Here is a 16,071-nt window from a genome sequence, read left to right as displayed (position 1 = left end):
TCTTGGTATTAATAATCCACATTTGCATAGCAGTTTGACGTGTTTTCCTTACAGCAACCGCTGTGAAAAGATAACACAAGTGTCTTCATTGTACATATGAGGAGCCAGGATTCAAACATAGGTCTCTTAACTTTAAGTCCAGCAGCCCATGCTGTATTTGTTATATCATATATAATTTTTATATTACAATGATATTTTATTATATTGATTTACTATATTTTATTTAACCAATTTTCCAGCTTGGTTATATTGGGGTATTTTTTCCCTAGATTTTCACTACTCCAAAGTAGCAATAGCTGTTTTGATAGTGTCTATAGTATGTGTCCCTAGTACTGAGATTACTGGATCAGAGTTTTACAGTTTTTATTATCTACTTCTAGAGGGCTGTCCAAAATATTGTATACAAAATTCATTTCTACCATTAATGAAACAAAGAATATCTAGCAGTCCACCACCACCACCACCCCAACACCACCCCCCCAACATTGAATTTTATTGTTTTTAATTATTTGCCAATTTGATGGATATAGGGTGGTACTTAGAGTTGTTTTAATTTGTATTTCTCTTATGTTAGCGTTTGAACATATTTTCAAGTGATAATTAGCAGTTTATGTTTTCTCTTTCAGAAATTTTCTGTTCTTATGTTTGTATTAGGGAATAGGTTTTACTATCATAAACTTGCGTCGTTCTCCTGTAGATTCTAGAAAACAGATTTTTTTACTTGCTGTATTTATGTTTGAGTAGTTAAGTATTTTCCCGTTTCTTTTTATTTTGAATACATTGCTTTTGTTGTATAATATTTTTTATATTATCAAACAAATTTCTCCCATATGTTCAAAAGATAAACATTTTTCTCTTTCAAAATTGAGATGATAGATTTTCTTTTAGAATTCCTTTCCCTAATGGTTTTTATAATATTGAGTTTGTAAAACATGAATCCTATATTTGGTTCTGCTTCCTTCTTATCTCTTTTGTACTGTTGATAACGATTTTCTATTTTATTAAAGTATTTGACATTTTTGATCAGTTTCTTCTCCTGTTTCACTGTCCTTTCTGGATTTTCATGACATAGTTCTCTTCTGGTTCCCCTGCTGCTAATTTGATGGTTGCTTTTCAGTCTGCTCTACTGCATCTTCATATCACGTTAACTAACTGGGGAAAACCCAAGGCTTGTCTCGGACCCTCTCTTTTCTCTCTCTATACTATCTGGTTTGGCAGCCATGAGTGCAATTATCATTTCTTATGGCCACTGTATGGATTCTTTTTGCTTGACTATACTTATTTGTTGCAGGGGTTGTTTTCCCCTCTCTTTCTCTTGGTTTTTAATTGGGAAAGGGGGTTCGTAATAGTAATGCCAAAAAATAACATCTTTTTTTTTTATTCACAAAGGAGAAAATAAAGTTCAGAAGGAAGCACAATCAAGATAGTCATGTGTAGAATTTATTATATGCTTTTTTTTTTAAGCAAGTGGTGTGAGATGGAGAGCCAGGTTTAGTTATAGAATCCTCTTTTTATGTTTTGCTGTATGTATGGAAATACTCTTTTGGTGTAAGTTTAGAATGAAAAAAAAATTTTTAAAGAAAGACAGTCGAGGCTTTGAGACATTAAACAGCCTGCTTGAAGAATTCCACATTGGTGCAGTACAAGTGCTTTTTTTTCTCTTCTACTTGTTTATGCTGTACACAATGTTACATAGCACTTTACCAGCTGGAAAGCTTGTAAACTGACTTGAATTTCTAAATCCTTAATTACAAATCTTTACTATGGTAACCAAACTAAATCCTTTGAAATTTAATAGAATGTCAACATACTTTAAAAGAAAAATTTGAATCTTTCCCTAAAATTTCTCACAGGTACAAAGCAGATGTTTAGGGAAAATGGCAAATACCTCAAAAATAAATTTTTTTAAAAATTTAATTTATTTTTAGTTTTCAGTATTCGCTTCCATAAGAAAATAATTTTTTTCAGTTTAAGGAGCTTAAAAGTGGTTATGATTTTTTTTTTGCGTATCTGAAAAGTTTCTTTAAGTAGTTTTAGAGAAGAAGTGATAGAAATGGAAAACTGAGTTATTTCTGGCTCACATAACTAGCAGAACAAATCTTTTTCTCTTAAATCAAAAATTCAGATTTTGTAGGTTATAAGAAGGATCCAGAGAATGAAAAATAACAAGTGATGCATCAAAAGCCCTAAAGCGTGTTGGCCTACCAGCCTACAACTCATTTTTGTTCATAGCAGTCTTTGGCTTCTTCATCATCCCATGCACCTACCTAGGACTCTAAACCTGAGCTCTAATCTCTTCTCCCCTAGGAGCTCCGGAGTAGAGTGGAAAGAGGACTGGTCTTGGATTAGAAAACCCAAATTCAGATCCTGGTTCCATTCTTATTAGCTACGTATGGCTTTGTACAAGTTGCCTAACCTCTCTGAGCCTCAGTCTTTTCTCTGTAAAAGGAAGATAATACTTAGACTATCTCACAGGGCTGCTGTAAGGAAAGTCTTCTGTAAACTGTAAAATGTTACAAAAATTTAAGCTAACATTATTAAATGATCCAGAGCTAACTTTTGATTTGCATTTCTGTTGCTACCTTTTTGAGTCTGCTTATTCTCACAAGAACTTTTCTCTTTTCCCCAAAGTTATGTATTATACCAGTTAGCATTGCTAGAGCCTCAGAATTTTTAATTAATTGCAACTTTTATTCTTTTAGTATACTGTATAACAGGCAAAGTTCCTTGTGCCTTAAGCCTAATTTCCTTTTGGTTTCTTGTACTTATCCAGGACTTCATCAGATATTTGTATTATTGTAGAACACTGAGTTTAGAGTCAGAAGATTTGGGTTTGAATCCCAGCATTGCTACTTAATGTGGACCCTTGGACAAGCTCTGCCCTCTCTTGAGGCCAGTAGGAGACCTATGAAGGTCACTTCCAGCTGTAAAGCCTATGAAACCTAAGAATAAGAAAAATAATAGCTAAGTATTTGTGTTTGTTTTCAGAAAGTGGGTGAGCTCGAGAACACAGGATCTCATTCTCCAGAACAGGTCAGATTGGTTCCCTTGATTCAGTCCACACCAAACACAGCGCAGCAGGATCTGCTGAGATCTGAGCACTCTGAGGACTGTGAGCGACTTCGAGGGATTGTAAGAAAGCTGAAGGCGGACCGAAGCGCCCTGCAAGCTCAGCTGTCTGATAAAGAGTACGTCTCTTTACAGCACAGCTACCCTCTTTCCACCATGTGAAAAAGTTCTTGCTGCTTCGTGTTAAAAAAATTTTGCACCTGAAGTAATCTAGCTTTGTTTGGGAGAAATCCATCTTTATGCTAGGTCCAAAACTAGTGGTGTTCAATAAAGAATTGTTTACTATGCTGAAATTTCTTAGACTTTGGCTTCAAATTCTGTTTTAGTGGTAATAAAACATTTGCTAAGTTACCCCAGTAATTACAGTATATAAAGAATGGGTTAAATCACAGTATTAGAAAAATTACTTTAAAATGAAAATCCGGGTCACATCCCATTGTAGTGACTTCCAAAGGAGTTTCCAGTTCTTTTTATAGTGAAATTTTATCATATTTTGCTTGAAATAAACAGACCATTGACTGAATTGGTTTTTTGTTTGTTTGTTTTTTTACCATTATAACAGTATTTGATCCAATTTTATATCCTTTTCATTTTTGTTGTGAGAATTTGGTAAAGCAAAAAAAAATGTTGAATTTTTTTCCTGTTCAGTTTTCTTCCTCTGATACCTTGTTTTTGTTGCCTCTTACAGTGGCATCGCTGTTTCTTTCCTACTCTGTCTAATCAAAAATCTGGTCTAGGTTAGCATAACTCTAACTTTTAGAGATTGAGTTTATATGTATAGTTTCTGAATGTCATGCTGTTTGGTTGGCAGTCTACTTTGGTCCTGGTGATTTAGCCTGCTAAGTTCTGTCTTTTTAGAGTGCAATCACATAGAAGCCAAACCCTGTCATTCCTATTATCCTTCTGGTTGTAATTAAAATGCTGTATTTTGTGTGAACAAAGAAGCACTTTAAATTGATTCTAAATTTGAAAAATTCACATTTAAATAGGTGGTATTTAAGGTAATTGTTTTGAATAGCAAATAATTTCTGTAATCATTTGATTAAGCTAGATAATGGTAACTAAAAATATTTTAAATGAGCACTGAAATTTCCCTCTGGTCCTGTATATTCAGTTTGGAAATGAAGCAGTTACTACAGGCCAAAGCTACTTTGGAGAAGGAACTGAAAAAAGTGGAGGAGACAGAGAAAGACAGGAAGGAGAAAGAAGATAGCATGAGGTAAATGGATTGAAGTGTCCTGAATTTGTAAAGAGAATATAAAATGCATTGCTGGTGTGGTTTGAATGGGGTCAAAAAGTGCAAAAATTTGAAGATTCAGTCTGAAAGTACTGATGAGCTAAAAGCAGAAGCTGAACAGAAATATTTTGCACTGAGAGTCATCAGTAAGAAATTCTTGGAAATGATCAGTTGAAGAGGACAACTTGATTTGTTTGGGGGAGAAAAGGGAATAAATGATACTTTAACCTTTCTTTTAAAAAGGTGGGAATTTAAACAAGTCAGGAAAGGATATATTTGGTGAAAACTAAAGGATCTTTAGTGTTTGTAATGAGGAATTATATTTTTCCCCTTCTCATTGCCTATTATAACCTTTTAACCTAAGTAGGATAACACTTTTTAATGGAACTATATGGTTCCTGCTCTCAGGCTTATATCTATTTAAGTTAATGCTAGGTCTGAGTCCAAGCCAGGTTTGGTATCTGGGCCCTGTGTAATTTTCATTTTGTCTCACTAGGTTTTGGGTCTGACAAGATACATTGTTGGGGCAGCTAGGTGGTGCAGTGGATAGAACACTGGCCTTGGAGTCAGGAGGACCGGAGTTCAAATTCGGCTTCAGACCAAACACTTGACACTTACTAGCTTTGTGACCCTGGGCAAGTCACTTAACCCCAATTGCCTAAAAAAACACCCAAAAAAGCTGCATTATTAATATCAACATGACTGTGTTATCCCTAAGTTATCCCCAATGTGTCAGGATAACCTAATGAGTGCCTATTTCTCACTATGAGACATTCATCAAATTCCACCATTCAAAAGAAAGATTATGATTACAAGTAATATTTGATCTTTGCCCTTACCACTTCAGAGAGGAAATTCAGAGACTTACCAAGAAGTTGCAAGAGATGGAAGTAGACCAGAGAAAAATTGAAGGTGACCCCATGAAGATAACACATGAGGTATTGCATAGCTATGTTTTCCCTACCCCTTGTTCAGGCTCTGAAGGTCTCTCAAGCTAGTTTTAAGGGATGATTTTAACTTTTTCTCATGTTGAAACTTTTTCTTGGCTGGCTTTTCACAAATGAATTTTCTATTTGTTATCCTAACGGGTTTCTATGTCTTAAGTTATTATTTTGTAGATTGAAGTTTATAATGAATTTATTGTCAGCAAGTTGGCTTTGTGAATCCTGCTCTTACTTTCTTACTTCAAGAGTTGGTTGTGCTCTTCAGTTACCTTTCTAGAACGGTAAATTGGTAAGGCATAACAGGCAGGGATACATTCACTCTGGCACTTTGCTTCACTACTGTTCTTGAAATATGCAAAAAAATTCAAGATTATAGAATTTTTCAAATGTGTAATTGTACTCAGAGGAGAAATATATTAGAATATAACTCTTGAGAAGAAGGGATTTGGTTTGATTGTAAACATCTTGTTAGAAGTAAATTGGAAGATGGGTAGATCTCTGTGCACGTCCTAGTGAGCAGACAGATTTCCATCTGGACACACTCACACCTCTTTTCCTTCCATTTTGTTTACAGACCTACACATGTGGATTTTGAGGCACTTGGGCTTGGTTGTTAGAGGTTGTCTTTTTTGCCAGCAGGTACCCTGGCTTGGCCCCTGTTAGCCTTGAACATGTCAGAAAGATCCAACTGTCTTCTCTTAGGGAGCATCTGCTGTAGCCAGCTGATTTGCTGTATGACAGTCATCACCTCTCTAAGCATCCTCATTTTCTTCATCTGTAGAAGGAGGGGATTGGACTAGAGAATTTCTGAGGTCCCTTCTGGCTGTAACCCTCTATTCAGGTGGAGATTGAATTAGGTAAGCTCTGAGGTCCCTTTCAGTTCTGAGCTTCTGTGCTTCTCCGTTGTTTCCCTGCTAGTTTATTCTTGGACTTCTTTGAATCCACACCATAGAAAGCCAAAGCAGAACCAAGACCAGACTGAGAATTTAAACATTAAAATCCCTTAGGCTGCTCCATGCTCTGAGAGAAGCACCGTGTATGCATATGACAGAGAAGGGCAGTTTAGGCTGTGTCCCCAAAACACATACCCTAAATAGAGGAGTGGTTTATCCTGCAGAATCTTTGCTTTCTTTGGCTATAGCTTTTTGTTCATTGTTGTTAAAGGAAACTGGAAGGTTGAAATAGATTCTTAGCTGGTAGACCAATGTCTTTGGCTTCTACCTGGTACCCAGGGATCACAGATTCAATACATCTTAGTTTCAAGGCTTGGTTTCTTTTAGAAGAAACCATTTTTTTTTAAAGACTGTGTTTCTATGTAGTTTCCTGGGGGCCTTTTAAAAAATAAAGATTAATAAGCCTGAAGTTTTCTTTGTGTATGCCACCAATTGAAAATGAAATATGTATTTAGTTTTTCTTTTTCTTTAACAAAATTGATTCCCTTATATGCCACTTTTAATTTTATGGCTCCTTATCCTACAATAAGCATAGAACTATAAGCACTTCAACTCTTGGCATAGATGAAAAAAATTTGTTAAGTATTTGAAAAACCTCACTAGCACGGTTTTAGTTGCAAATTTGGATAAGCCACAAACCTGACAGCTAAGCAGGGAAAATCAGGTTTTCCCATAGTACAGGCTAGTGTGACTTCTACCTGATAGCTTGTACAGTGTTGTTTTGTTATTGACATACACACTGCTGCCTGGAGAAATGCCTATTAAACAATTTAATTCTCTTTCAGAAGGAAAACATTTTTCATTGTTGAATAAAGCATAATTTATGCACTATACCTAAAGTGTGCTTTTGTGGTGGTTTTTCCAGTATGTTGAGTTACATACTAAGTAATGCAGAAACACTCTTCCAATCTTGTGGAGAAATTAGCCATTTTTCAAAAGTTCCTTTTTTGCCTGAATGCTCAGAGTTGCTGTGAGATATTTTCTAACATCAGGTAGGATCTCCAGTTGGAAACAGAATGGCAGCAAAGCAGAGTTCAGAATCACCTACTTTGTATCCTAAGAGTATAGGAACTCTATAATCACTTAAATCACATGGCATTATATATAACCAATTTTTCCCCCTGCTTTAGGTTTCAGATAAGATTAATATTTAGCCATACATTTCTAATTATTTTTGGAGGTATTGTAAAAAATATTTACAAAAGAATGCTGACTTCAGGAAAACTTCTCAGATGACATAGAGATGCCTTTCCACATAAGCTCCAGCTGAAATCAGTGTTTGTCTTTTCCTGTGATTTCTCATAGCACATTGTTCACACTTCTTTTATGTACATATCAGGTTCTATCTTACACATCTCATCTCATATATAAATATAAGTTATCTGAGGGCAGGGACTGTGTCTTATTTTTCTTGTATCTTTTCTTGTGTCTTATACAGAGTAGGTACTTCATCAGGGTTGTTGAATGAATGAATGAATGAGGGAATGAATGAAGGCTGTCTTGGACTTGAAAAATTGTTAACTATGTGAAACCATATTGTGTATATTAATTCTCCAGTTTCCTTCAATAAATTTGGATGCTCCTCTTAGAATTTTAACCCTTTTAGAGAAAAATTCCATGTTGCTTGAGGAATAAGGATTTTCCCACATGTTTGGGAATGTGTTTTCTTAGTTTCTCTTAGATTAAAGCTCATCCCCTTCAAACTCTTCCTTAATCTCTTCCCCCATGAGATTTTCTCTAGGCCATTAAAGAAAAATGGGATACAAACACGTCTTGTCCTATTTTCTTGTCTTTTCAGCATACTGATTTGGAGACTTAGAGAAGGAATGGCTTTAGTGCAATGAATGCCTATCTTTGCACCATTGTGTTGGACCCAGTTCCATTCAGGAAAGACGGTTCTCTTGTGTGGTGTTCATTTTTTTTTTCTTCATCCTTTCTCCTTTCATTTTCTTAAGGGTCTGATATTGTGGCTGGTTATCTGAATTTAAAAGATGAAGGCTTAAGGGGCAGCTAGGTGGTGCAGTGGATAGCACACCTCCCTGGAGTCAGGAGGACCTGAGTTCAAATCCGACCTCAGACACATAACACTAGCTGTGTGATTCTGGGCAAATCACTTAAGCCCAATTGCCTTGCCAAAAAAAAAAAATGGTGGAGGCATGTATCTGGTGCCCTTTTCACACTTGCCAAGAGGTTTCATCCTTTTGCTTAATCTCAGTAATTCGGCATTGAAACTCTCTAATAACTTGATTAAATGCTGAGTTGCCGTATCCACAGGGTCTCCTAACACCTTTGCCTCCTTAATTATTGTCTTGGCTTCAGAGTATTCAGTCCTATAGTCAGCAGCTGAATTAGTCTTGGCTAAGATTTGAGGGAATTTGTCCAGTGGCTCTACAGTTGAACTCTTTGTTTTTCATTTTGGCATCTTTTTTTCTTCTAAAATTGGACAGTCTCAAACTCTTGTCCTTACAGAAACAACTTCTGCAAGAAACTGAAAAGCTGGATCATATAATGACTTTTTCTATTACCCTGTTAAAGCTTAGATCCTTATGCAGTTATATTCAAAGATGTTCACAGCAATTGCTATTTTTAGGCGTTTAAGATCCCTTCTACCAGGAGATAATCTATTGATTATTTTTTTCTTCCTAATTTGTTTCCTATTTTTTTGAATTTACTTGCTATAGACCGTAAATTTTGTAGTAAATAGGTGATAGAGAACATCTTTGAAAAATAGGGTAATAAAGTAATTGACATGACAAGTTTTTATTCCAGTAACCTTTCTTTGTTTGTTTTTGAAGCAGGGGAGACAAGAGTGTCTAGTGTTTATTCAAAGAAAGGCAGGGCTATCGGGTAGGATTGGAGTAGTCCTCTAAATAGGGAAGAGAGATCTGGATATTACTAATTGCTAATGATCATTTTAATGCACTTAAGTAGAACAATGTAATCCATCTTATTACCTCTAGCTATTGCCATAAGGAATTGAAATGTTTTATAATTTGAAAAATTAGAACTTGCTGCCAAGTTGCTTAAATCAGACTTCTTTTTCTTCAACTATGTATGAAGTGACAAGTTGCTCCCTTCAGTACAGCATCAATGTCCATGAGATTACAGTACTCTGAGGGAAGGGAGGGGTCTTTATCGGAAAATAAAGTAGGGTAATTAAACCAAGTTACAGAAGCCTCAGGAGAAATTAGGTTGGTGTGCTTAGTCAAACAGATATGATGGCAGCTAATTGTTCTGGGCAGTATTCTATTAAAAACCTATTATTGATCTGGCCTAGGCATTTGGCCTAGTTTTAAATTTATAATAGTTTTTTTGGATTGCTTCCTTTGTGAGGTCTTTTTCCAATAACTTAGTCTCTACTGAGTTTAGAGATTAGTATTTTTATTGTTAGAAATATAAAATGAAGGCTTATAGAAAGAAAATGTGTACTAGAAAGCTGGTGTTAATATGGAAACAGTAACAATTTGATGGTTGTAATGGAAAAACTTCTTTCTTCCAACCTAAACCAAAATGATATTTATCATGTTTAACCCTACCACCTGTACTTTATGTATATTAATTAAGCCAAAGTAATAACTAAAAACAAATAAACAAAAACCTAGGACTTTTCCAGTTATCATCTCTGTAACAACATCAGAAGTTTGCTTTTATTCATTAATTCTAATTTAAGAAATGATAAATTATAAACCATTTTATAGGCATAGTGACTCAGGCTCCTCGAAATAGTAGTAATGCTAGAAATGCTTCTTGGCCTCAGAAAGTTAATTCAAACTCAAAATTCTCCTTCCTCTGCCCCAACCCTAGGAAATAGCTTTCCCAACAGAAGAATTTGGCCCATCATTTGATGTTAGGTATCATTAATGTTGGCATTGATCAGTCATGGCACTAAGTAACCCAAGAAGTAGGTATTCTATTTTCCATCTTCTTTAGTGTTGCTAGCTTGCTTTGTGACCTCAGAAAATATTAATAACCTTCTCTGTTCTTTAAGTGTTCTCAAGCTATAAAATAGGGATGCTGATATTTTTCACCTACTTACTTCTTTGGGGTGTGAGAAGAATTAATTAGATAATGTCAGGAAGGCTTTTTGAAACCCACCCGAAAAAGATTGAAGTATTGCATGTTGGCAGGATCTCAGGTGATGTCAAGGTTGGTTTTTGTTTTTTTCCAACAAGAAGAGTGCTTCCAGAAAGAAGTTTGGAAACTTTAATGAAAAATGACTTTGAATCCATTTTACAGTTTGTACTTTGTTTCTCACCAAAGATTTTGTCAGGCTGATCAGTATATACAATTTTTCTCCAAATTAAAAAGCATGATCAGAATATCCTGCTATCATGCGAAGTAATATCCTGCCACCTTACCTGATAGTTATCTACCCTGCTTCTACTTATTCATTTCCTTCCATGATTCATTCTTTTCTATCTCGAATTTCTTACAGGCTCAGGAAGATGCCTTTATCTCCTCCAACATTACCTGTATCCAGACTCAGCAAGGTTTTGTATCGAGTTCAAGTAACACATCCATTCAGCCTCCCACTTTCCACTCTGATGCAGGAAACAAAGAGCACAGAAGAGATAAAGCTGCCAGAATTATCCAAACTCAGTGGAAGATATTCAAGAGAAAGGTGATATTTCCTGAAAAAAAAGTAGTTCTATGTAGCTGTCACCTCTTCCTGTTCTAGACTCTCTTGCTTCTCAAATAAGCATTCTTAGAAAAGCTCTCTCCTAGGAATTGTAGACTCTTAGAGCTGGAAGGCAGCTTAGAGAGCAGAGCCATTGATGGGTCCAGCCCTCTCATTTTATAGATGAGGCCTAACTTGGTGAAATGATTTCTCTAAAGTCACACAGGTAATCAATAGCAAAGCCTGATTCCCATTTGAGTGTTCTTTCCCACTGTCCCATGTTCTTCTACTGCTGGCACATGGGTGGGTGACATTATCCCAAAAGGTTTCCCAGTAAGAGATAGATGAGATTAATTCCCATATAAATTCTTAATCAGACCTGGAATCTACAGTCTCCAGCTTGTGTGTAACAAATATGCATTTCACATCATTTCATATAAAAATCATAGGACTTTTGCTTTGCCCATAGAAAAATAATGCTATTGACCCACAGTACCCAAAGATTGTGTACTTTTGAGTTATTTTTCTAGTAGCTAAAATGGATTGCCCTGAAGCCATTCGTACAGTCACCTGACAAGCAGATGAGTAAAATATGATTTATGAAATGATTAACTTGACAAGGCTGAGTTTTTCATGGTACAAAGCTGACTGGTACGTGGATCAACCCCTCTGACCTTGACCTCATTTCCATAGTCAACTTTACTATATCTCTGACCATATCATCAAGGCCTCTGATAACAGACAAACATTTCTAGCACTCTGATATCTGGAAATTTTCTCTCTAATTCTGTTAAAGGAATGCAGACTGGTTTTTATGAGACAAATACTATTTACTTGACCTTACTTATATAGAAAAGTATGGTTACAGAGAAGCTAAAGTTTCTAAGAATGCCAAAAAGATTTAAGTATATGTAGGCAATGTTACATGATTATGGAAACTTGTACATGAGGTAAATACTAGGAATTCAAACAATCTTAAAGCTTAACTAATTTACCACAAGAGAGGGTAGAAATTAAACTTTAACTATATATACATTGCTCCACTTGTCAGATGCTAAATATGTAACAAAAGCTCTTAGAGAGAAAATGTGATTTGTTGGGTTGTCAGTATTTTATTTTTGCTTTGTTTTGTTTTTCTAAAACAACCATGGAGTTACCTGCTTACCTGAACACTGTGATACTTATGCCCCAGTGCATGAGATTCCCCCCTTCCATAGTCCTCAAAGAGTAGTTCTAATCCCCATTTCCTGGTGAAAGGGGTGTGTTACTGTTCTGCAAATCATCGTGAGCCAGTCTTGATAGACATAACAGTGGAGCTGCTAGAGCAGTGCTTAGCCCAGAACATAGACTGTCCCTGTGTCCCTTAATCTTCAGTTTTTCACTTTCATTCGGCTTCCCTCTCTTATTTACTCTGCAGGTCTTAGCTGAATAAATGAATCAGTCTCAGCTATAGCCCCATCTTCTATAAGAAGCTTTCCTGATCCTCCTTAATGGCTAGTGGCATTTCTCTATTGATTACTTCCAATTTATCCTGAATGTGTCTTGTTTGTACATCATTGTTTGTGTGTTGTCATCCCCCCGCCCCCGTTAGACTGTGAGCTACTCAAGAGCAGGGACTGACTATCTTTTGCTTTTCTTTGTATCCCCAGTGCTTAGTACAGTGCCTGGCACAAAGGAAGTGCTTAATAAATGCTTTATTGATTAACCAACTAACAAGATGGGTTGGGGTTTTCTCTCTCCAGTTCTAAGACTTTGCTAATAGAATTCAGGTTCTGATAATTCGATTTATTTTGCTAAAGGTGCAATGTAATGTAAACCTGATGGTGCTAATACAGTCATGTGAATATCATTTGTCTTTATTGTGCCTGTTTATTATAAAACCTACACCTCTAATAAGGTGATCAGAAAAAATTCAGCCTATAAGTAGAAAGACTCAGGGCTTAGCACAGTTCCTGGCACATAGTAGGTGCTTGATAAATAAATGCTTATTACTTAAGAGTCAGTATACCTGGGCTAGGTTCCCATGTTTGTAAAATAAAAATAGTATGAAATCACAGAATCTCTGGGTTGGAATGGGCCTCAGAGGTCATCTGGGTCTAACCTGCGCCTGAATAGGAATACTCTTTCTACTATGACTTGAGAAGGGGTCCTCTGTGACCATCGTGTGAAGACCTACAGTGATGGAGCACTCACTGCTTCCCAAAACAGTCCATTCTACTCTCAGGCAGTAATATCTTCCAGTATTTATTCTCTACCTAAGAGAGATTTTGAAGATAAATGAGATAATACTTGTACAAAGCTTTGAGTCTACAGAAGAAATTTTGTTTTCTTTTAATTTGCTATATCTAAAGTCTAAGCCACAGCTAAACTTGAAACTAATAATTGGTTGGTCTCCAGTTTTGGCTTATGTCCAGCACACATTCAGAAAGTCAGCATTTCTGTAGGTATTAAGTTAGAGTTAGGAGTAGTGATGCTAAAGGTAACCACCCCTTTTAACAGTGACAAGTAGGGTCTTAGAAAATAGAAGTGACTTTGATCAAGTAATCCTAGGATAGTTCCAAAATTTATTATTCTTTTCCATTCTCTTCTCTGGGTTGTGACAATTCAACCAAATTCAACAGACGTCTATTAAGACATTTACTCTTCCCAAGGCACTCTTTTAGATGCTGGGGAGGCAAAAATGAAATAGCTCCTGCTCCAAAGGAACTTACATTCTACTGATATATTCATAGTCTTTAGCTTTTGTTCTGTAATGTGCTAGTTGATCTTTTGTCTTCTATATGCCTTGGGCCTCATCTTTGCATCATGTGCCCACTCCTTACTCCTTCCCATTATAATACAGCTCTGTCTCACTCCATTCCACATTGTCCTGGTCCTTATCCTCATCTATTTATTGTTGTAGTGATGGAAAGATCTTCTCCCTGTAATGCTGTGCTTTTTACTTATGTTTACTGATGTTTAGTTATTACTAAACATCAGCTGGCTAATGCAGTGCTTATCATCAGTGACAAACACTGATAGAGACTATTACTGATATTGAAATCCTTCACCTTTAATTTGAGAATATTTCATCAGTAGATTTGCCTTCCTATTTATGTTTTGTTTGAGTCAGGGTCATCAGTGAGTTTATGTTCTCTTAGTACTAGTTAGATAGGCAGTAGGGGAAGTAGCTGGTGATGAAGAAAGAGTTCATTGTGCTTTCAGTCCAAGTTGTGTTACCATTTTGCTTTTATTTCCACGATAACTGTGTTTTTCAGTCCTTTAGTTGATCTAATAGCAGTGGTAAGGGGAAAAAATGGAATCCCCTGGGGGAAGAATATGATTTTAAAAGACCAGAAGACCTTCTAATGTTAATTTAGAATTTGTTTTTCTATTTCAGAAAAAAGAGGCTAATCTGGATGAGGTAAGTGTGGGTTATTACACCAATAATGTAACATGAAACATCAGGGGATGTTTTAATATTGAAGTTTACTACATTTGTGCAGGTTTCAGAGACATCTCTTTAAGTAGTCATATTTTAATTAAAACAAATCCCATTATTAAATTTAGAATGAGAAAGTAGCATTAGCAATGAAATTTTTAAGGACATTTCAATTTTTTTTTCAAATATATGATGTGATTTTGATGTTTCATGATGAGAGGGGAAAATATGCAGCTCTAAACACTGTATATGTATGTGTATTAATTATGTATTATATATATGTGGATATATATATACATATACAATACACACACAGGTGTATATGTATCTATATCTCTCTATATATATTCATATATAGAGAGTAGAGAAGAAAAATTCTTCTACTCGTAGAGGCTAAGCATAGCCATCACAGTGCTTCCCCATTCCTGCCTCCATCAATCTTAGGAGTACCTCATTTTGATCCTCTTTACCTAGGCCCTGGTTTTATATCATTTCAGTAACTGCTAAAGATAACCACTCTCTTTTAACAGTGGCAAGTAGGTTGTTAGTAAACAGAAGTGACTGGCCATTGATTGTTGCCCAAGTAATCCTAGGTCAGTTCCAAAATTTATTGCTCTTTTAATTCTTTTTCTTCAACCAACTGATGTTCAGGCACTTTTCTTTATTTGTGTTTTTTTTTCACTTACATTGTATGTGACTGTTTCTTTACCTTCATCAAAAATCAGTCCTTCAGGGACAGCTAGGTGGAGCAATGGATGGCGCTTACCCTTGGAGTCAGAGGACCTGAGTTCAAACCTGGCCTCAGACACTTGACACTTACTAGCCGTGTGACCCTGGGCAAGTCACTTAACCCCATTGCCTAGCGAAAAAGCAAAAAAAAAAAAATCAGTCCTTCATCCAAATAAATCTATGATCCTGTGATCCTGCCTTAAAAAAGAACTGACAGTTATGACAAAAAAATGTCTAGACCTTGAAACTAATGTTGAGTTTGTGCTCAGTTTGTCTGCCTGTTGTTTGGTTAAAATGAGATCAGAGCTCCAGTTCCCTTGTCAAGCATTTGGTATTTTTAAGCAAGAATGAAGGTAGACTCATTCAAGGTTGGTTTATTATTAACCCTACTTTCTGTCCCAGAGATAGAGGGCAGAACCTGTGAAGTCTCTATAGTGACTTCCAGAAATAGAAAAAAAATTTTTTCTTTGCCATGCCAGAAGAGCCTGTCGGTCTCTACCTTATTTTAGAATTTGTGTGTGAAGTAGCCAGAGTCTTTGGATAACTAGACTCTAATATGAAAAGATTAGCACGTGCCTTGAGCTGTCAGATATGGGCCAGTATTAAACAGCTGGAATGTAATTACATTGAGAAGTACCATCATTTTTAGATTTTCAGTATTCAGTTTGACCATTAGGTCAAGGATCAGTGGGTTTATTCTCAGTGTGTATTGGGATATTTCTGATTGTAGTAGGTTTTGTGAGTGAGGGGGAGAAAGGTTCTTCTTAAACATTTCTGTGATTATGCAACAGTAAGGGAATTCGTTTTCTTTATAGTTCTACCTTTTCCCTCTTGAATCTGCTTTAATTTGTAGCTGCCAACTTTCCAGGGAATTAACATCCATTTCTCTCTTTCTCCCTGCTAGGCGGCTGCTGTGCTGCAGGCAGTTTTCAGGGGACATTTAGCACGGGAGAAGCTGTTTTCGAGCGATACATTCGATTCAGAATGTCCCAGTATGCCCAGCTTTCCAAATAAGGTAGCCATCAAGATGGCTGGACACAGACCCAATAAAGTCACTCTCCGTTTCTTCTTTTGGTGCAGTTTATCAACTAGGGAAAGTA

At 36.2% G+C, this 16,071-nt stretch overlaps 1 protein-coding gene across 6 annotated transcripts in view; it reads left to right on the top strand.

Annotated features, from left to right (window-relative positions):
• IQCE (IQ motif containing E) overlaps window positions 1-16,071 on the top strand; it is an 88,936-nt gene that overhangs the window by 50,314 nt on the left and 22,551 nt on the right. For all 6 annotated transcript variants that reach the window (XM_020975220.2, XM_078152927.1, XM_020975223.2 and 3 more), the window contains 6 exons: window positions 2,989-3,188; window positions 4,184-4,288; window positions 5,154-5,244; window positions 10,639-10,824; window positions 14,201-14,224; window positions 15,876-15,986. In XM_020975220.2, the coding sequence (XP_020830879.1) occupies window positions 2,989-3,188; window positions 4,184-4,288; window positions 5,154-5,244; window positions 10,639-10,824; window positions 14,201-14,224; window positions 15,876-15,986 (717 nt within the window). The remainder of the gene's footprint in view (window positions 1-2,988; window positions 3,189-4,183; window positions 4,289-5,153; window positions 5,245-10,638; window positions 10,825-14,200; window positions 14,225-15,875; window positions 15,987-16,071) is intronic.

The sequence above is a fragment of the Phascolarctos cinereus genome, unplaced genomic scaffold, assembly GCF_003287225.1.
Source record: "Phascolarctos cinereus isolate Bilbo 61053 unplaced genomic scaffold, phaCin_HiC Scaffold_4;HRSCAF=312, whole genome shotgun sequence".
Lineage (NCBI taxonomy): Eukaryota > Metazoa > Chordata > Mammalia > Diprotodontia > Phascolarctidae > Phascolarctos > Phascolarctos cinereus.
Note: the sequence above shows the minus strand (reverse complement) of the source record. Positions and strands in the feature narration are given on the sequence as shown.